The following is a 20,957-nucleotide window of genomic DNA, read 5'->3' as shown; positions in this document are numbered from 1 at the left end:
AGAATTTAAAAGGAAACCAAGGGTACTTGACAACAAAACACGCATTAAAATAGTTTATTATATAGAGCACATCAGCCATCACAATGCCACCGGAGGAGGTGGAGAACAATCTAACAGCGACGGAAAAGAAACCACACTCCACTAAAAGCATCTTTGAAGTCTTAAGTGGCAAGGAAGGACCTCAGCTGCAAATGCTCTCTGTGTAAAGATGAAGTTTGTTTTTCAGATGCAATCCTTTGATCATCCTCTTGCTGTTTCCTCCCATCTTCTTTGTGGAGCAAAAATACTTTGATGATGCATAGATAGATCATCTTAAAAAGTGTCAACTTCCTACCATAAGAGCTGTTAAGAAAGTGGGACTGTAAACATAGCCTCATAACATCTATCATGTAAGGCAATAAATTTGTATTTTGTTACCTTTTCCCCGCTACCCGCTGCCTGCCATTCTGGTTTCCTGAAATAGCATGTTGAGCTAAAGCTCCCCAGATTGCTGCCATCCCCAAACTCTCATCTTTCAATGCCAGAAAAGAAAAAAGAGGAAAAAGGAAGCTTTAGGCCTACATAAATGCATTGAATTCCTACCATAAGACACCAGCCTCACACAAACCAAAGCTGTTTTGAAGATCTAGGAGGCTGCCAGTCCAATAAGAAATAACCTCAGGTACGTTGATCAAAATAACACAACACAAAGCCATTTTCAAACACGGCAAAAGGCTGATGGGATGTACAACTGACTTGTGGTTCCTTAGCTTGCACTTCTCCATCTTTTTCCAAAACCATGGGAATTGGAAAGAAAAATATACAAAACACAAGAAAATAGCTCCCTCTCTGGTCTTTGTTTACCGCCATGCATCCAGAACAGGTAAGAAAACTGGTCAAACTAGGATATCCATTCAGCTGAAACAGTATAGTTTGCACGTAAGGATGTTGTATTATAAATAAGAATTGCCAATGCTTTAAAAAAACAAAACCAAGCAGAATTTATCCACAGAGCAAACAGAGCCTGGCATCATCTTGGAGTGAAAATGGCAGGCACCGAGGCAGTGTCAGTCAGTGTCAGTGTCGTTGGCTGAAAATGCTAAGGGCTCCAGCCTGGCTGAATTAGAGAGATGCCCAGGTGGGGTTCATCTTAGCTATGAGAAAGTCATGTCTTAGGTTTGCAGAGTCTCTAGGCCAGGGGCAGCAAACACGGTGACCCCCCACCCAAGATGCAGACTACATTTCCCATAATCCCTCACCACTGGCTACATCGGCTGGGTCCGATGGGAGTTGTAGGACTACCTGGAGAACACTATTTTGGCTATGCCTGCTCTAGGTCCACACCGTTAGTAGCCTGCTGGAGTCGAGAGACTCTTTACCCACTCCTCAAAATAGACCACATGGGCACCGGAGTAACTTTACAAGAGGAAGGTTTGGTCTTGAGTTACCAATCCCTCTGCTGCAGTCACCACAAAGTTGCATAGATTCACTTGCGATTTTCATCCCCTCCCGTCTCCTCTGACATCTCTCCTTCCTGTAGCATCTTGCATAAGATGGATGCACCAGCCCATGAGGCTGTTGTTTAAACAAACCCTTTTCTTGGGAATAATAGCAAGGGAAAAGGGCAATTAAATGGGAAAGTAACCGATTCAACACTCCCTTCTGAGAGGAACACAAACAATTTATTCTACCATTAGTGGAAGATTAGGAAGACGTGCTTTCCTGCTAAGACCATGCTACCTATTTGCGCTTGATTTATGACTTTCCAGTTGGACATCCTGTCTAGTTTAAACAGTGTCAGATGTGGAGGTAGGGCTGCTACTGATTTCCCTGCCCAGCCGCTCCACATCTCTGGACAGAGGCTATGACTCTAAAGGGGCAGAATAACAGGCAATTCTAGTAGGGAAGCTTTGCATCAGTGTATTCTACCACAACTAGATTTTTTTGCTGAATAAAATGTGATCAAGTATCAATTTGCATGTGCCACAGATGGGGAGAAAGCAGCCCCAATAGAATTTTTGCATGCTATGCTGCTAAAGTTAGCATCTCACAGAAAAACTATGTGGATCTATGGAACACATTTCATTAGAACTCAAGATTTAAAAACAAAACAAACAGGACGGTCAGTGCTCTATGCACTTGAAGATCCACAGCAGCTTACAAAATACCTGGAAATATTTCATGCCAGTATGAACCATCTCGAACTTTATGGGCAAGAGGTTCCTGAATTTTGTTGCCCCCACCAAGGATCACAATTGGATTTTGATTGCTCTATACGGCCTATAATGGTGGGTGGGTGTATGTGTGTGTATACATATATATATGGCCTTCATGTGGAGAGGGTGCTCAAAACATTCCTTATCTTATTTTCCTATGATCCAAGTCTTCCCATTTGCCTTTATTAATTTCCCTTGTTTGAAGTTTCTGTTGCCCACACCTGCTCAGACAACTTGCTACTCAGTGAAATCTCAAAATAGCAGTTTGCCTCTTCACTACATAGTGAAAATTTCTACTGTTCATATTTTTCTTACATTATTTTCAACATGGTCTTTGGGATCACAAGGGAATACTGGTGGTCCCCAGAACGCAGTCCAAGAAACTTTGCCATAGTTGAATTCCCTGCAACAACCAGGAGAATTCTGTGCGATTCAAGCAGTAAGCAAGGAGTTCCCTCTTGTGTTTGACCATTGGCACTGCAATTATTTCATGTGCACATCCACATTAATGTCTTTCCAAAGTGTGCACTGAAAATTGCAAGGCGGCCAAGATTGAACAAACTCCTACACTTCTGAACAAGCTTACTAAGTGGGTGTTAGGAAGCCTCCACTTCGCTAAAAATGATCCTTCTATTTTCTCTTATCTGGAAGCAAAGTACTTATGCAGTACATTTTACCTTTCTTGTTCAGTTGTAAGATGGCTAGAATGTAGACATGTCATTGTATATAAAACGATCAACATGAGCAAAATAAACTGTGGGCACACAGTAGCTGCTTGCCGTCACGTTACTTGACTATCTCTCTCTTGAAAGAGTACAATTTTTCAAGTTGATAAATGGGCATGGAAATCCACTCCATCAACCAGTCAAGTTCAAACTCAATAGCCAGGAGCTTATTTGCCACTAATGTATCAGAACCAAATTGGCTCTCTTAACACTCACATAAAAAAGGAAAGAGACTAATAGACTCTTGACTTTTAATAGATGAGAAAAGGATTGATAGGAAAGTATTAACAAGGAGTCACTCAGTGGAAAGTCACATCCACAGGATAAAGTGTTGACAAGCCAAGTGCGTATATGGTAGATACTGTGGAATGGAGACAGCCCATTTTAAAAAATCAATTCCATCGCTACACAATATACAGTGCCAACTGTTTCAGATTGCATACTGGCTAAATATTTGAGGAACTTAAGGAAAACTTACATAATCTTTTTAACATTCACAAGACTTGTGTATGCATGCTTAGTATTTCTGTACATAACCATCACCTGAATAAGCACAAGTTATTAGTGTTACTGATTTATGTTCTAGTAGACTGGCTTTGCCCATCAGCCTGCAAGATACGTTCCACTAGATTTTAGCTCCTGATACACACACAATATATGCCCCATACCAGCTACTAAGTTTTTGAACTGTGCTTAGATTTTAAATGCTCCCAGCTCTATCTTCCCTGCAAATACAGTGACTAGGCTAGAAAACTGGGGCACTTCCTGCAAGTGTTAGTTACATAATTGTTTACCTCAGTCATTTCCCTATTTGGAATTAAGTTTTAGCACCATAAATGCAACCTTTGGGCCACTAAATGAAACATTTGGCACCAACAAATGATTTAGAACCATCACGTATACAGTGGGATAGGCCCCTTTGTTGTAAGGACTTTTGTCACACCCCAAAAAGAAAAATTCCATGTGGAGCTCAAAATGCCTAAACTTGAAAGAATTTAAGTGTTTTGTGTGGAAACTGACCCCTTAGTGGAATCTACAAGCACTACCCAGGGCCAGATCTCTTTAGTTTTCTTAGTGTATCAGGACCACCTCTAGCTATTCTTGTTATTACTATTGCAGGAATGCACCAATGAGCTTCTTCACCCTACCTATCTTTTACCAATGGCACAAGCAGAACTTCCTATCTGTAAAGCCCAACTGAAGCACTTTACATATTAAGCTCACTAAACTTTGGTACTCATTTAAAATAACTCTCAGCCCTCAGTCTCTTTAGGCTGCATTAACACAAACATTCCCAAGTACACTGCTACACAGTCTAACCAATATAATGATGCAGTATATTACAGTGATCATCCCTCAGCATTGTGATGCAACTCCAAGGTCAGCAGGCCAATTATGTTGGGGATACCAGGGCATGGTGTTGCTTTGTACTTTTCCTGCCCCTTCCACCTAAACTCAGAATTTATCTCCTGAACCTCTACTTTGGACAGTGCTTAAAAGTCTGTTTATAGTCAGAACATCACCTTCCTCTGGAGATGCCTACAACTTTAGGCCAGTGGCACAGATCAAATGTAGTTTGTGAACTGCGACTTCAGCTGACAAAAAAACATATAGGTGTATCCTTTAGCAGGGTATTGAAATGACAAGGAAACGGTTTCTGAAAATCATTTTTATTTAAATAAGTGTTTAAATACATTTCACAGAACATCAGGACTTGAACCAAGAAAGCTGTTGCTTCACAGGGTCATTAGTTGTTAAAAGCAGCACTCCACAATGACAAACCTATTTTAAAACTGCTCCCTTAACTTTAAGCCACAGATTGAGTTTGCTATTGATTGGTCTGGGAATGGGGACTTTGGTTTCCACATCCCCCAATACCTTTGAAGGAAGATTCCTTCAGATGTACAAAGGCAATTCAGACCCCAGCTCTGCACTCTGCCACTTAAGTGTCACAGTTCGTTCCAGACAAGCACCTCTAGTTATTAGCCTCAATTTCTATGACATAGTGGCCTGAAAGTTTTTTAGAAAGTCCCCAACACAGCCAAAACATTCATGGCCTCTTATCAGAAGTGTCTTGTGTAGAATAAGCTTCTGGCTTTACACCATAACTGGGCCTGGTTTAAATGAGGAACAGCAAGACGACACAACGTGGGCTCTTGTCAGTTTATTACATTGCTGAGTTACACTAGTCCAGACTAAGGGGAACCTGATGCGATTACATTATGCAAGCTGGCTTGTTTTTAAACTAGTGATGCGGGGCACAAGGAATTTCTCATCTCAGGGAAGTCTGCCCCCTTGAGACTTTGGCGAGCCACAGGCACTTAAAACCCATGGACTTTCAGCTGGTCGTCTTTAGCCAGTCCAATCTGCAGAAAGAAAGAGAGAAAGGTGATTGTGGCTTCAAACACCAACTCATGAATGCAGTCTGTACAATAGGGTGTCTTTAAAAACTCACCAGCTCGATAGCCACCACACACACCAACACAAGCTAAATCCAGTTACTTTACAGGCTGTGTGATTGTCTTAATTCAGTTGCTGCGATCCATCATAAACCTATTCAACCCTATGCCAATCTTAAAATGCAAGAACAGAAGCAATAAGCCAAACAGGAGCTTTAAGGACTCCCTTGAAATGCTCACCTCAACGAGGAACTGACATATGTTCTTCCGCTGGTCCCCTTGAAGCTGAATCACCTCTCCATACTCTGGGTGCTCAATCACAGTACCATTGCAGGCAAATTTCTACAGACATAAAAATCACGTATTAAATATAAATCTCAGAGCATTTTATTTGGGGGGGGGGGAGGAGCTTTGCCACAATATACACTGAGATGCCCAAGAAACAGATAGCCTATCAACCAAAGCACAAGCCTCTTTTGACACACCTCCAAGTTCTCTCTGGGAAACATCGAAGCTTCTCCTACTCACCTTCTTGAAGGCTTTCACCAGTTTCTTTTTATCATAATCATCGGCGATGCCCTGGACTGTGGTGAGGGTTTTTCTGCCGTTTCTCTGCTGGATCCTTATATGGATGTAGTCCTCAGTCCCAGCAGGAAGTAAGTCATCACCCTTACTTGCATCAGCAAAGGGGTCTGGAAAGAGAAAGAAAGTGTTAAAAGCTACACAAAGGAGATGGCACCCTTGCTAAAAACGCAAAGGTGCTTATTTTTGTTGCTGGGTAAGCTTAAAATGCCTCCTTCTCAACATCATCCACAACACTTTATATTCTTGTTCGAAAGCCCAAGAGCTATGAACTATGCACCAAACAAAGTGCCACCCATGAGCTGCTCAGCCACAAGGAAAGGAGTTGGCATGAGAGCCACAGTGTTACTCCACCACTGATGCGGGCCTCTTCCTTGTCACCCGGTTACACAGTACTTTGCTCTCTTCCTCTTGCAGGCCCTGAAAACAGGCCCTTTCCTCTCGGGCCACGTGACACCCGTCGAGCCGCCTCTCCCTGTCCCGAAGCCCCTCCCTCGTCTCCGGCTGACGCAACCGCCAAGAATTAGCAACTGCGTCAGTGAAGCGGGGAGGGGGGGGTAGAGAGAGAAGAGAAGGGAAGATGGCAGAGACTGCTCAGCAAACGCCACATCCCGGGGCCTCACCGAGACACATAGAAAGAAACAAGCATACTGACCCCCCCCCAAAAAAAATCTGCCTTTGCCGCAGCCCCCGTGGCCGATCAATCCTCTTAACAGAAAAACACCCCTCCCCACTAGAAAAAAACCCATTACTTGCGCTAAGCCCCCCCCCCAATTCCTACCAAACGCACTTCCCTCCCCCCCATCGCTTCCAATACCCCAAAAGCCCCCGCAACTCAGGCTAAGGATATGCGACCCCCGCCCCGCTTTCCACCCTATCGAAAAGTGTCCCCCCCCCAATTATTCTGGCTTCATGCCAACCTCGATCTAAGTTCTTTATCCTCCATTACGCATCTCTCCGCCCCACAAAAAACCCCCAACAACACCGCGGTCAAGCGGCTCCTCTCCATTTACCCCCCTCTCCCCCCATTGTCCCCCCTCCCCACGCGGAAACAGGCTCCGCCCCCTCTACCGCAGCCATGGCTCCGCCCCCAGACTCTTCGCCCCCCCGTCCCTTTTCGAAAAATGCCCCCCTCCCTCACCCGCAGTTTCCAGTCAGTCTCTTCTCTCTCGCCCTAGTTCCGGCCCCGCTCGGGCCTCGCCCTTTGTCCCGACATTAGAGGCCTGTTCGCCTCCTCCGAGGCCTTCCCTCGCTTAAGGACCAACCGACGACACCCCCCCCCCAACGGTTTCCCCTCAGGCTCGTTTTTGACCCCCCCTTCTGCCCGCCCCACAGAAACCTGAGGCTTCCTGCCTATTTGCCCCCCCCCTCCGGCCGGTGTCCTCACCGAAGGAGTGGAGGTTCTGGATAGCGGACATACGACGCGCTTCGCTTCGCTTTTTCCCGGGTCGAAGGCAACTGCAGCGACGGCGAAAGGCGGACGCGACGAAGTAAACGGCTCTTCAACCTCTGCGAGGGGGCACCAAAAAAAGGAAAAGGCAGCAGGAAGGGCGGGGCCACACGGCCGGCCGTTTATATAGTGGGTAGGCTTTTGTGACGTCAGCGCGCACCGGGAGGCGAGGGAAGGGATTGGCTAGAAAGGGGAACGGGGTGTGTTGTGAGAAGCGGGGGGGGCTAACGCGCACAACCCCGCTGGAGGGGGATGGGAGGAATCAAGGCTGCGGCTGTGCAGCCGTCACGCTCAGGCCCTGTCCTCCTTCTCCACCCCTGCCCCGCCCGTAGCCGCGTATTTGTGCAGCCCCAGCACGCTTGCGCAGTGGAGCGAGGGAGGCGACGGGAAACTGGACACGACTGGATTTCCCCCCCTTGTGACGTCGTCGCGCGCTAGGGCTTGAGGGGGATTGGACGACAAAGAACGTAGCGCGGGGAGGGGGGGGGCTGCGCACTTTCTAAGGGGAGAGGGGAAAGGCAGGCGGGAAGGGAAAAATAGGGGAGGCGGAGAGAAACGAATGTTTGGCGCATGCGCGTTGTTTCGTGAGGCATTTTTTTCCCCCAGGGTGTGAGTTTGTGTGTGCTTTGTTTGCTTTTTATTTGCGTTTGGTTGTCATGATCATCTCCAGTGTCATCATTTTTTTAAAGAAAAAAAATAAAGAGCATTTTAGGGTCCTGAAATGTGAAGTCTCTCTGAGGGAAGCCTATTCCTTGGTAGTAGGAAGTGCACTCTGTACGTGCCCAGAGGCGCCCCCTTTTTCGTTGAAAAGATCACGTTCTGCTACGCAGGAAAACAATATTTTAAGTCATCCACGGGGTTCAGTAGCTACATCAAACCAAGCCTGTTTTCATTGGGGCTGAGGTGAATAGCGCCCCATTTCAATTGACCCGTCGCAAGATTTAGATTGGTATGTCTTAAATTATAAAACAAAACAAAACAACAGCCAACTTCTCCAAATAAATGTGACCCAGTTCTTTTCCTGTCCTTACAAGGGCTGCACAACAGGCAGAAACTTGACAAGTGAAGCAGGGTCAGTGCTGTGGAGAAGGACAACAAATGGTGGCAGCTCTGTCTGAGCTTCAGCTCTGGCTCAGTGTCTTTGGACCCTAGCATCTAACACAGTGTTTCCCAAACGTTTTTGGGCAACGGCACACCTGTTTACTGAAAAAAAATCTCGCGGCACACCACCATTAAAGCCCCGCCCCGTGACGTCAGCGCGCAGCGTCACGCCGAGAGGGACGCACAAAAGTGAAAGTTTTTTCCCTCCCCCTTGCCGGGGAACCTCCAAGCTTTGGGGGTGGGAGGAGGCAGCAGAGCGAGGGACTGAGGGACGGCGGCAACTGAGGCGGCGGCTGTTGTGGTGGTGGCGGCGATAGCGGGCGGAGGAGGGGGCGGCGGCGGGGCTTGAGGAGCCGTCGCCGGGAGTTGCTGCTGCTGTTGTTGCTGCTGCTGCCCGGACATGCCGGCCTCCTCCTCCTCCGCTGTCTCGCACTCCTCCCTTTTGCACGCGCTGCCCCGCCGCTCGGCACCACCACCGCGGAGCCGCCCCCGGCTCGACGCGGATCCTTGCCGCCGCCGCCTCTCACCGCCCGCCTCGCCCGCCTCCCTCCCACGGCACACCAGCCGATGTCTCACGGCACAGTAGTGTGCCGCGGAACACCGGTTGGGAAACACTGATCTAACATTTTGTGGTAGTTTAATCATCATCTATGGCAGACAGAACTCCAGATGAGTAGCAGCCCTTTTTTATCCCTCTTCAGAGTTGGGCAGAGGGGTCTTCTCATATATATATATATATCTGAATTATCCCCAACAAAAAGGACTCTTTTTTTGGGGGGGGGGGAGAGTACTTTTAAACATTTTTTTCAATTCATTATGGATTATTATGGATTGAATGACAATAAATCCATAATGGCAGTGGGGCCTTCTCAATGCAATTCAGAAATAGAAACACCTAATCCCGTTCCTTCGTCCTTTTAATCCAGTCAGTTATCTTGGTGATTTGTGCTGTCTGTGCGTATTAAGCCAATAAAAGTTTTATCCTTAGGTCAAACATTTTGAAAGCCAGATCTACCGTACCTCAGCTGAGGCGATACTCGGGATTTTGTTGTCTCAGTTTCTCAGGAGAGACAAGCAAAACAAAGACAAAAAAACCTTTTATGTGTAGGCTCCTCTATAAAATAATAGACCTCCTTAGTCAGCAATTAATTAGCTGGGAGAATGATGCAACATGAATACTGCAGAAATGCCTGGACTTGGCAGTGAATTTTGTGAGTTTCTGAGCAGTAACTTCAGAACAGATTCCAGACCGTCTGGAATTCATGCGAGGCCCCAAACGTATGGTTTCCTGTTTTTCCCCGCTGCTGCAGCGTGCATGCATGTGGGGGAGCTTTGATGACTGGACATCTCCCCCTACTCGGGGAAAAAAATGCCACAGAGCTGGCTCTCTGCCTCTGCATGAGCTGTTGCCACCAGGGCCTCTCTTTCACATTGCACATATTTCAGATTTCCAAAATACTGCAGATGTCCAGTTTGTCCAAACTACTGAAATGAACCAGTTAATGAGGCAGCATGCACCCCATTCTTTCCTCTGTGAATTCCTCCTCTTCAGTTGCAACTCCCTCGCCTCCATCGTCCTTGACTTGGGACACGGCACTCCATGTTCTGGTAACTTCCAGACTGGATTATTGTAGGGTGCTCAGACCTGGGGCTGCCCATGAAGATGACCCAGAAACTTCAGCTTGTCCAAAATGCAACAGCCAAATTATTGGCTTTAGAACTCATAATAATCCTTGTTCCAAAACAGCTGCATTGGTTGCTGGTTAGTTTCCAGGCTGTATTCAAGGTGCTCACAATGGTGTGCGGCTTTTGACGAATGCTGAAGACACACCTCTTTGGCACCTGAGATAGGTGTTTTCAGAACTCATCCTATTATTGTGAATGTAACACGTTTTAATGTTTTTCTTGTGGTAACCATCTGGCACCTGTTGGTTAAGGTGGGTAATAATAATAATAATAATACTGGAGCTTCATGCATATGCTTCAACATTTCTCTGATGAAAATAGGGATGTCCTGTTCAATACTAATACTAATATTAATGCTAATACTAATATTTATACAGGGACGCGGGTGGCGCTGTGGGCTAAAGCCTCAACGCCTAGGGCTTGCCGATCGAAAGGTCGGCGGTTCGAATCCCCGCGGCGGGGTGCGCTCCCGCTGTTCGGTCCCAGCGCCTGCCCACCTAGCAGTTCGAAAGCACCTCCGGGTGCAAGTAGATAAATAGGTACCGCTTACCAGCGGGAAGGTAAACGGCGTTCCGTGTGCGGCTCTGGCTCGCCAGAGCAGCGATGTCACGCTGGCCACGTGACCCGGAAGTGTCCCCGGACAGCGCTGGCCCCCGGCCAATAAATGTGAGATGGGCGCACAAACCCCACAGTCTGTCAAGACTGGCCCGTTCGGGCAGGGGTACCTTTACCTTTACCTTAATATTTATACCTCACCCTTCTGACTGGGTTGCCCCAGCCACTCTGGGGCGGCTTCCAACATATTTAAAAACATAATAAAACATTAAATATTTAAAAACTTGTCTATACAGGGCTGCCTTCAGATGTCTTCTTAGTATAGTTACTTACCTTCTTGGCTCAGAGGGCGCATAACTCCATGCCCTCCAACATTATTCCAATGAAAACATGGACATCCTGCCATACCCTCCAACATTTCTCCAATGAAAATAAGAAAATTGGGACATCCTGGAACCAAACCAGAAACTGGGATGGCTTCTGTAAGTCTGGGACAGTCCCTGGAAAATAGGGACACTTGGAGGGTCTGTTCATGTTTCCTGCTGCTTAACTGGGATGTTCCCTCTTCTTTTTCACCTGCTATTAGGCTGGAAGCTACTTGAACCTTATAACGGCATAACCTGCTTTCTATAGCCAGTTGCCAGATCTTCCTTGAATTGGTTTTGACCCTGGGGCTCCTAGGTGCTTGACCCCTATAGTAAAGCAATGCAGAGAAACATCTGGATGTTATTTTCCTATGACTACGACTCCCCAGCTGGAACCAGAACATACCTGCCCAAACCTGATTTGTATTTTCTGTGCGGTGCAGAGCACATAAACAGGCTCTCAAACATAGACTCCATTGGATGACCTTGCACCAGATTGTCTATAAGCCATTCCACAGAGGAATGTAGCCCAGTCAGTCAATGCAGGTGAAAGCTTAAGAATGGATTAACTCTTTCTGTTTGTCATGGTTTAAATGCCTGGTGCCTGTTTTCATCCCCAGTGTCTGATCTGATTATTTTATGCAAAAGGGGAAGTGATGCTTCGCATTGGATCAACTCGTGTGTTGCAAGCGTATACACGCTCCTGGGTTCAACCTTCCCAAATGTTTTGTATTCTCCACGCATTATGATTGCACCTTACATGTGATTAATTTGTGCGACCTCAAGCTCGCGTACTTGAAAGCTGGCTGGTTGAAATCCCACAAGTTAATTGCCCACAAGGCAGAGATCTTAAAGGCTCCCTTTGCTCTGAGTTTCCCCAGCGTGGAAATAGCTTTTAAACTTTCAGAGTTGCTTACCAGGCCCTGGGAGGCTCTTGTGAGGTTTTGTGGGGACTCAAACAGAGCCTTCTAGAGACTGGTAAGCAAGGCAAGGTTAGCCATGCGGGGGCAGTTCCAAGGGGGTGGTACAGGTATAGACATTTTTGCGTGCATGTGCACAACCCCCGTGCAAAACGTGTTCCATTTCTCGGTGCATACATTGCACGAGTTAGAGATTTCCCATGTGCAGGGCAGGCAGGAAAAAATGTGTCTGACGATAACAAAATTTGGGTTCACCCTTTGAATGGCAGCTTTAACAAAAAACGGTACTAGACTACTTGTCAAGGGTACAGCCATGCAAATAAGCTACCAGAGAGGCTGCAAAGCGGAGATGTGTAGAAGAGGAGGGGTGTTGCCTGTGGGGAGTCGAAAGAGCCAGATAGAGAAGCCTGGAGGGCAGCATTTGGTTCCCCATCCCTGAATCATTACCGTATTTTTTGCTCTATAAGATGCACCCGACCATAAGACACACCTAGTTTTTAGAGGAGGAAATCAAGAAACAAGAAAGCAACACAAATCCTCTTGAGCAGAGAGGGAGGAGCGCTCCGGCTGCGCTCAAGAGGCTTTGTGTGGCTATCCCTGAAGCCAAGAGAGCAAGAGGGATCAGTGTGCACTGATCCCTCTTGCTCTCCTGGCTTCAGCGATAGCTGTGCAGCCTGCATTCACTTCATAAGACGCACACACATTCCCCCTTACTTTTTAGGAGGGAAAAAGTGCGTCTTATAGAAGGAAAAGTGTGGCATATGTTGTATTCTGGAAACGAGGTTTTCGATCTATACCCTGATGAGCCGGGCTTCAAATTAAACCTAATGCAGGGAGGGAAAGAAGGGTGAGTGTGATATACAGCAATCTGTTTCAAATACTTTGAATTTGCTGCCCCTCCTCCTATACAGCTTATTGGGGCCCCGAGTCCACCCCAATAAGCTGTTCCATACGTCCTTGTGAGATCCTTGCTCATGCAGCCCATGGCTGTGTAAAAGGATCTGTGGAGCAGTAACCCTACGCTGGGGCAATGAGAAGAAGAAGCGGAGCTGTGCATCCCCGATGGCTCTCCTGTCTTGGCCAATGAGGCAGGGAGAGAGGGACCCTATTTTTCCCTGGAATGTTGTGTCATGGCCTGCCAGGGCCCGCCCCACAGTTTGCAAACCACAAAGGAGGCTGGAGAGGGAATATCCTGGAACGACCTTCAAAGGCAGCTCGCCCCTGTTGTGTCTTGCCCACCTTTCCAGAACTGCCTCTAGGCAAAACATTCCTTCCGACCAGATTTTCTTCTCTGAAATTCCTCCATTCGCAATCACCACAATTTTTAGGGGTGGTGGCAGAATATCTTGCAGAAATAAGCTAGAGATGATTGTTGTCAGGTCCGAAGGATGAGTTCAGGGTTGCAACACTTGGCTGAGCCGGTCCTGGAAGTCAACATACATTATTTCATCCCATGGCCTTAGCCTTGAGAAGTTGGGCGGGTTGGTGGTTGGCAATGCTTGCTCCATTGCACTTGGTGGCAGAAAGCTCACTGATTTCAATCTGTGCCCGACTATGCCCTTTGTTTCTCTGGAGCTGAGGGCAAGCTTCACGCCAAGTTGGTTGTAGCCATCCAGTAAGAGTAGAGAACCTTTACCTGCCTAAGGGGGGCATTCACTCATGGGAAATGCCAATATTGGATGGGGCCAGAGGCAACAGCGAAGCAGCAACAGGTGTGAAACTTATCTTTGTACAGGAGTTCACATTCAGTCAGATTACGGTGCTTCTTTTTTCCTCTGGGCCACTTTTTCAGAATAAAAATTGGTTTGTGGCACAACAATTTTTTTGTTGATAAGAAATACAATAAACGGAAAGAAACAATTCCTAGCAGTGCTTGATTTATAACATAGAACACAACTGCCTTATAATAGGACCATGAGACAGCCAGAAAGTATAAAACAATGCAGCTACACAAGAACACGAATCATTCCCAAAATATACACACCTCTTACGTACCCACCTTAAGTATGTATACAGACTCGTTGGGAGGTGTGAGCTTGCTTTTGGTGGGTAATCTCACTTACACAGGGTCTAATCTGAGACAAACAAACTCCAAGATCCTCATCAACAAAAAGAAGGCTTTCTCTTTTCCGATCTTCCATATTTGTAAGAGTTGAACCCACCTCACATAGTTGTTGTGAGGATAAAATGGGGAGGTAAAGGAACTGTGTATGCTGCCATGAGTTCCTTGGAGAAAATGGTGAGATATAAATGCAATTACTATTGTTATTGAGGTGCTCAGCCCCAATCACTGAGCGATGCAAGATTCCAGGTGCTTACCCAGGGTTCGTGTTTCCTTTTGGAAATGAAAAACAGCGGAGACTGCGGAGTCTTTATGATATATGGTTTATTTACACATATATACAACCTGAGGCTGCAATGGAGGGGTTCACAGCATCAGCACCCCCAAAGGGTCTTGTTTCTCCCATCGTTGCAGCCTTGGATTCAAACAGAAATCAACAGTGTGGTGGAGTCTCCTTTTTTGGAGGTCTTTAAGCAGAGGCTTGACAACCATATGTCAGGAGTGCTCTGATGGTGTTTCCTGCTTGGCAGGGGGTTGGACTCGATGGCCCTTGTGGTCTCTTCCAACTCTATGATTCTGTGATTCTATGGCTCTCAAACGTTGCTCTGACTCTCTCTCCAGCTTGCTGCTTTACTTCTAGGTCCCTCTCAACTCTCACCTTTGCCTTTTTCTCACTACCACACACCCATCTGCCATCTCATACAGAACCACTTTGTTTCCCTTAATGGCCCATCACCCAGGCGATTACCTCAACACCGAAGCTAGCCTGGCTTATATTTTAACACTTGCTGGATCCAGGGGTTAGAAGGATTTCTGCATACAGTCTACTCTTCCCCCACCCCAAATTCATAACTTTATTACAGAATTCATCCGGAATGTGGATGGAGACATGCATCAAAATGTGCCTCCAATGAAGGCTTTGCAGCCACACTTTGATGCACGGTGGGTTATGCATCTGACTTAACACTGGTTCTCAGTTCAGCAATACTCAGAAGCCTCTTTACTTGGGGGAAGAGTCTGGTTTAGTAGGACTGGCTGGCAGATAGCTGCTGCAGCCTCTCTCAGCTGGAGATGAAAGAGCTCTGCTTGAATAGAGATGCTGTGGTGGGTGTTCTATGGCAGGGATGTGGGTGGCGCTGTGGTCTAAAACACTGAGCCTTTTGGGCTTGCTGATTGGAAGGTTGGCAGTTCAAATCCCCACGATGGGGTGAGCTCCTGTTGCTCTGTCCCAGCCCCTGCCAACCTAGCAGTTCAAAAGCACACCAGTGCTAGTAAAGAAAGAAATACCACTGCAGTGGGAAGGTAAACGGTGTTTCTGTGTGCTTTGGTTTCCATCATGGTGTCCTGTTGTGCCAGAAGCGGTTTAGTCATGCTGGCCACATGACCCGGAAAACTATCTGTGGACAAACACCAGCTCCCTCGCTCTGTAAACGAGATGAGCGCCGCAACCCCATAGTCACCTTTGACTGGACTTTACCATCTAGGGTCCTTTACCTATTTTTTACTCTATGGCAGGGAAAGGCAGACTTCAGGTTTGCGGAATCTATACCCTGAGATCCACCAGAACCAGGTGCAAAAGTGGCACGCTTATCATTAAATTCTAAACCCTGGAATGGTTTTTGAGCACCAGAACAACAGAGCTCACAGCCCTTCTGCACAGAAATCCAGTCCTAGCTACCCTTCATTCTGCTATAATCTAGTGAATCAGTTGTCAGTATTAAATAACCGAGAGTCCAAAATATTTGCTGATCTACTTCAAAGAGAGGAGATATGATAGCCATCTTCAAATATCTGAAGAGCTGTCACAAGGAGGATGGAGCAAGCTTGTTTTCTCCTGCTCCGGAGGGTAGGACTCGGACCAGTGGATTCAAGTTACAAGAAAGGAGATTCTGACTTGAACACCATGAAGAACTTTAAAATAATTTTACATTTTTTGAAACTTTCCAACATAAGGTAAAGGTAAAGGTAAAGGGACCCCTGACCATTAGGTCCAGTTGTGACCGACTCTGTGTTAGCGGCGCTCATCTTGCTTTATTGGCCGAGGGAGCTGGCATACAGCTTCTGGGTCATGTGGTCAGCATGACTAAGCCGCTTCTGGCGAACCAGAGCAGCACACAGAAACGCCGTTTACCTTCCCGCCAGAGCGGTACTTATTTATCTACTTGCACTTTGACGTGCTTTCAAACTGCTAGGTTGGCAGGAGCAGGGACCGAGCAACGGGAGCTCACCTCGTCACGGAGATTCGAACCGCCGACCTTCTGATCGGCAAGTCCTAGGCTCTGTGGTTTAACCCACAGCGCCACCCGTGTCCCTATAACTTCCCAACATACAATACAGTAAAAACCAAACTGATCCAAATAAGAATTTTCTGAGTAAGAGCTTTTTGACAGTGGAACGGACTGCCTTTGGAAGTTGTGGACTCTCCTTCATTGAAGGTATCTAAACAGAGGTTGGATGGCCATCTGTCACGGATGCTTTAGTTGAGATTCCTACATTGAGGGGGGCGGTTTGAACTAGATGACCCTCAGGGTCCCTTCCAACTCTTCAATTCTATGAGATCACCCAGATTTCCCCCAGTAAATCCTGATTACCTCCCTGATGCATGTGTGTGTAATGGGACACCCTGATGACACACCCTGCTTCCTCCTTTAGAACTTCAAAAGAACATTTACCTTCATAGTGGGAAGTCTCCTGAAGTGGTGGTGGTGGGAGTTGGATGCCCTACTTTGCTTGCCTCCAGCTCGGTCTCCACCACCACCACCATGCTACTTGGAGATGCTCAACAGAATGTGAGCAAATCATTCTGCTCAGCTTTTTGCTTCCTGAAGCAGTCATTCATCGTCTTCCCAATCCTCCACTTCCATGTGCACAGCCTGGTAATTTCCTCCATTTTTTTACCCCCCACCCCCCGTTAATGCAAGAGTAGCAGAATCACAGCTAAGAAGCTCAAATCATATATCTGACTGGCACCCTTCTTTGGGAATTAAATCAATGTCCAGACATTAACATTCAAAAAATTTACTTGTGGAAACCTATTTGTTGTTGTTGTTTAGTTGTATCCGACTCTTCGTGACCCCATGGACCAGAGCACACCAGGCACTCCTTTCTTCCATTGCCTCCCACAGCTTAGCAAACACATGTTCGTAGCTTCGAGAACACTGTCCAACCATCTCGTCCTCTGTCATCCCCTTCTCCTTGTGCCCTCCATCTTTCCCAACATCAGGGTCTTTTCCAGGGGGTCTTCTCTTCTCATGAGGTGGCCAAAGTATTGGAGCCTCAGCTTCATGATCTGTCCTTCCAGTGAGCACTCAGGACTGATTTCCTTCAGAATGGAGAGGTTTGATCTTCTTGCAGTCCATGGGACTCTCAAGAGTCTCCTCCAGCACCATAATTCAAAAGCATCAACTCTTCGGCCATCTTTATGGTCCAGCTCTCACTTCCATACATCACTACTGGGAAAACCATAGCTTTAACTTTGTTGGCAAGGTGATGTCTCTGCTTTTTAAGATGCTGTCTAGGTTTGTCATTGCTTTTCTCCCAAGAAGCAGGCGTCTTTTAATTTCGTGGCTGCTGTCACCATCTGCAGTGATCATGGAGCCCAAGAAAGTAAAATCTCTCACTGCCTCCATTTCTTCCCCTTCTATTTGCCAGGAGGTGATGGGACCAGTGGCCATGATCTTCGTTTTTTTGATGTTGAGCTTCAGACCATATTTTGCGCTCTCCTCTTTCACCCTCAATAAAAGGTTCTTTAATTCCTCCTCACTTTCTGCCATCAAGTGGCGGAAACCTATAGATGAATTCAAACATAATATTTACAGTTGCATGCTTTTCCAAGCATGGGCCTTTGGTCTCTTCTTCTAAAGTCAAGCAACTTATTTCCCTTTCCAGAGCTCAGCATGCAGCCTTCTGTATCTCAATTAGGCCATGCCTTGCAGCTCCTATGAGAGATTTCCACTTTTACCTTTTCCTGCAGCTTTGCTCTCTTTCTTTCAAGTAGAGAAGAGGCACTGCAAAACTTTATTCAATTTAGCAGCGCTCCTAATTGCATGAGAACTACTAGAGAACGCTCTAGAATTCAGTTACCAACCAACCAAATGTAAAGACATAGTAATGCATACAAGCATTTGCAATTTCAGTGAATTAAATTACTAAATACCCCTGACCTGTACAGCTTGAGGGTCCCGTCTTCACCTCCCCTTCATCAGCAGAGACCTACTCCTGCCTTTTCCGCAGGAAAACCCATTTAATAGGGACAGTGTCATAGTACCATCAAAAGAACCATCAGCGTATATGGCGCTTTGCAAAGGAACATCTAAGGAACAAACAGTTTTCTGCCCCAAAGCACTTACAGTCTCAATTTCTATGGTGGAGGAAATAACAAATGCCAGGGTGGAAAAAGAAAGCACTCCTATGTATTCTTGAACTGCCCCATTGAAAGCTATTGCTTTGCTTTAGGGCTACTTTGATGTGTGTAGGTTATGGCTGTTTATTTTGACTAGTGTCTTTAGCGTGTCACACTCACAAAGATGTAGGGTATGTTCACATTACCACTAATTCTGCCTCCAGCATTAGCCACGATCCATATCGATTCTGTAGTTTGTTGGCAAACACTGCTGTTTGGTGTGTCCCCTGCACCCCCCCAAAAAAAACCAGTTTCAGTACAGCTAGAAAACCAAATGCAGAGGAAACAGTGAAGCAAAATTTGAGACAGCTGTTGCACATGTGCAGATGACAACTTTGTGAATAGGAGTTTCAGTAGCAGGGGGGTTGTAGGGGCAGGGAAACCAAAATGGTGTTGTGTGTTGGGCAAAGACATTCTTCTGATGTGAACAACACAGTGCTTAAAATGCAGTTTGTGGGGGAAATGACCTTGCTGTTTTAAGCTTCTAATGTGAGCATACCCGTATTTTGGAATGTGTTGCCGAAACTGCTATGGCCAGGGATTTTTCCGTATTCTTTCTTCCATATTCAGAACGCCACTTTGTGGAAAAACCCACGGAACATTCCGGGCACTGGAAAATTCCACATACCTGTGCTGATGTTTCCAATACCCTGCCTGCCTCTATTCACCAAGCTCTACTATCTTGAAATGTCTGCATTTTTTCTTGTGATCTGTCCTCACTTTCAGCATTCTTCCACTGAGCTCTTAACTTGGGTGTGGGCCAAGAATGGCTTTCAGGAATAATATATGTTGTGCATTTGAATTTTGAAGAGAGCAAAATCCTGGAACGTTCAAAGTTTGGAGTGGGGGGTAGGGAATCAATGTATTGCAAGAGCTTTCTATCTACTTTTTATGGTTTTAATAAAGCAAGATACATGCTGCCACAGTCATGAAATCTCTCTCCTTCTTTACACACAGCCACCCTCCCTGACTGGGGAACATTGTGATCTGGACTTCATGAGTGCGGCAGGGGGTGGGGTGGGGTGGGCTAGTGGGAGGAAAGGCTTTGCTGTGTGCCAATCTTATGGTTCTGAATCCAAACTCAAAGATGCTCCATGATCTTGTATGAAAAAGGGAGTGGGGCTTCAAGCACCCCCCCGGTAATGTTTTATTGCAGATGTATTCTACAACATGTTTTCCCCTCCCAAATACAGCCATACTTTGGTTTTTGAATGCATGCCTTGTGACTCAAACGTCTTGGCTCCCGTATGCCGCAAACCTGGAAGTGAGTGTTCCGGTTTGCAAACTTTTTTCTGGAAGCCGAACGTCCGAATTGGCTTCTAATTGAGTGCAGGAAGCTCCTGCAGCCTGTCGGAAGCCGTGCCTTGGTTTTCCAATGTTTTTGGAAGTCGAACGGACTTCTGGAACAGATTTGTTCAAGAACCAAGGTATGACTGTACTTTTTATTGTTTTTTTCAGCTACATATAAAATGAAGTGCATAAATTTTAAATACTGGAGTGACAGGGCCAAAGAAAAACAAGAAATGGTAAATAAAAGAAAAATGCAAAAAGCATTAACATTGATGGAATATGCAAATTCTAACACTTATGACATGATGATGTTGGGGGAAAAAGAAATATCAAAACAAGCAGGTTGATTCAGGTGGCATTAGATTACGTAACCCTCTCCAAAGTGATAGCTGAGCAATGGTGGGGGAATAATCGTTGAATGTTTGTTTGCATAACCTAGAAACAGGAACCAAACCGCATCAAAACGATCTGTCTTCAAAGTGCCACAGCCTTACTATATTATTATTAGTATTATTTATTAAATTTCTATACTGCCCTTCCTCTGAGGATCACAGGAAGGTTTACAATATAAAAACACAAAAATACATAACATACTAATGAACAAACACAATACCCACCTTCCAATTGCAAGAATAGAGTGTTCAGCTCCTTAGCCTGCACTGTGCTATATGATTATAATAGTGCTATAATAAATGATGCTATAATAAAGGAGTTAGTCTCCTTTAGTAGCAGTTGTGCGAATCTGTCATGGTTTCTCCATCCTACCATGTCATTGCTGTCCAGAGAAGGGTACAGCCTGTCCAGGAAACCTTGCCCAGAACATTTGTGGCATGAGAAGTTCCAGGATTTCAGCTGGAAGTTGCAAGATATGCATAGCTGTCAACTTACAGATTTGAAAATAAGGGACCAGCAGCCTCGAAAATAAGGGATCAGCAGCCAAAATAACGGATCAACAATTACTTTGATAAAATACATATTTTGTTGCATGCCAATGGCTTTAGATACCTATTAGGTCCTATAAATTACCATATAGCATATATTCAACACAAAAAAACAGCAACAATTTGTTGTTGACAAAGCACAGCTGGACATAGAAAGGGCCCCTTTACCTTCAGTAGCTTATTTAAGGGACATAATCAATGAGGGACAGCAGCGGGACATGGCCCTGGGATAAGGGACTGTCCCGCCAAATAAGGGACGTTTGACAGCTATGAAGATATGCACT

The 20,957-nt window shown here is 46.0% G+C and overlaps 1 protein-coding gene across 1 annotated transcript; it reads right to left on the bottom strand.

Annotated features, from left to right (window-relative positions):
- Positions 1 to 4,574: 4,574 nt before the first annotated feature.
- Positions 4,575 to 7,632, bottom strand: EIF1 (eukaryotic translation initiation factor 1). Its single transcript, XM_082196823.1, has 4 exons — positions 7,289 to 7,632; positions 5,848 to 6,011; positions 5,560 to 5,661; positions 4,575 to 5,286 (listed from the first exon to the last, which is right to left on the bottom strand). The coding sequence occupies exons 1-4, from the start codon at positions 7,317 to 7,319 to the stop codon at positions 5,242 to 5,244; spliced, it is 342 nt and encodes a 113-aa protein (XP_082052949.1). The 5' UTR covers positions 7,320 to 7,632; the 3' UTR covers positions 4,575 to 5,241.
- Between the last annotated feature and the right edge of the window lie 13,325 nt (positions 7,633 to 20,957).

Source organism: Podarcis vaucheri (assembly GCF_965113315.1).
Source record: "Podarcis vaucheri genome assembly, chromosome: 13".
Classification (NCBI taxonomy): Eukaryota; Metazoa; Chordata; class Lepidosauria; order Squamata; family Lacertidae; genus Podarcis; species Podarcis vaucheri.
This window is presented reverse-complemented; position numbering and strand designations above follow the sequence as displayed.

Bases quoted from the DNA above. Each gene is read 5' to 3' on its own strand.
- EIF1 (XM_082196823.1), bottom strand. From the start codon at position 7,319: ATGTCCGCTATCCAGAACCTCCACTCCTTCG. The intron at 6,012-7,288 runs GTGAGGACACCG...TTCTCTTTCCAG, and splicing joins CCAGAACCTCCACTCCTTCG to ACCCCTTTGCTGATGCAAGT. The intron at 5,662-5,847 runs GTGAGTAGGAGA...TTATGTCTGTAG, and splicing joins TGGTGAAAGCCTTCAAGAAG to AAATTTGCCTGCAATGGTAC.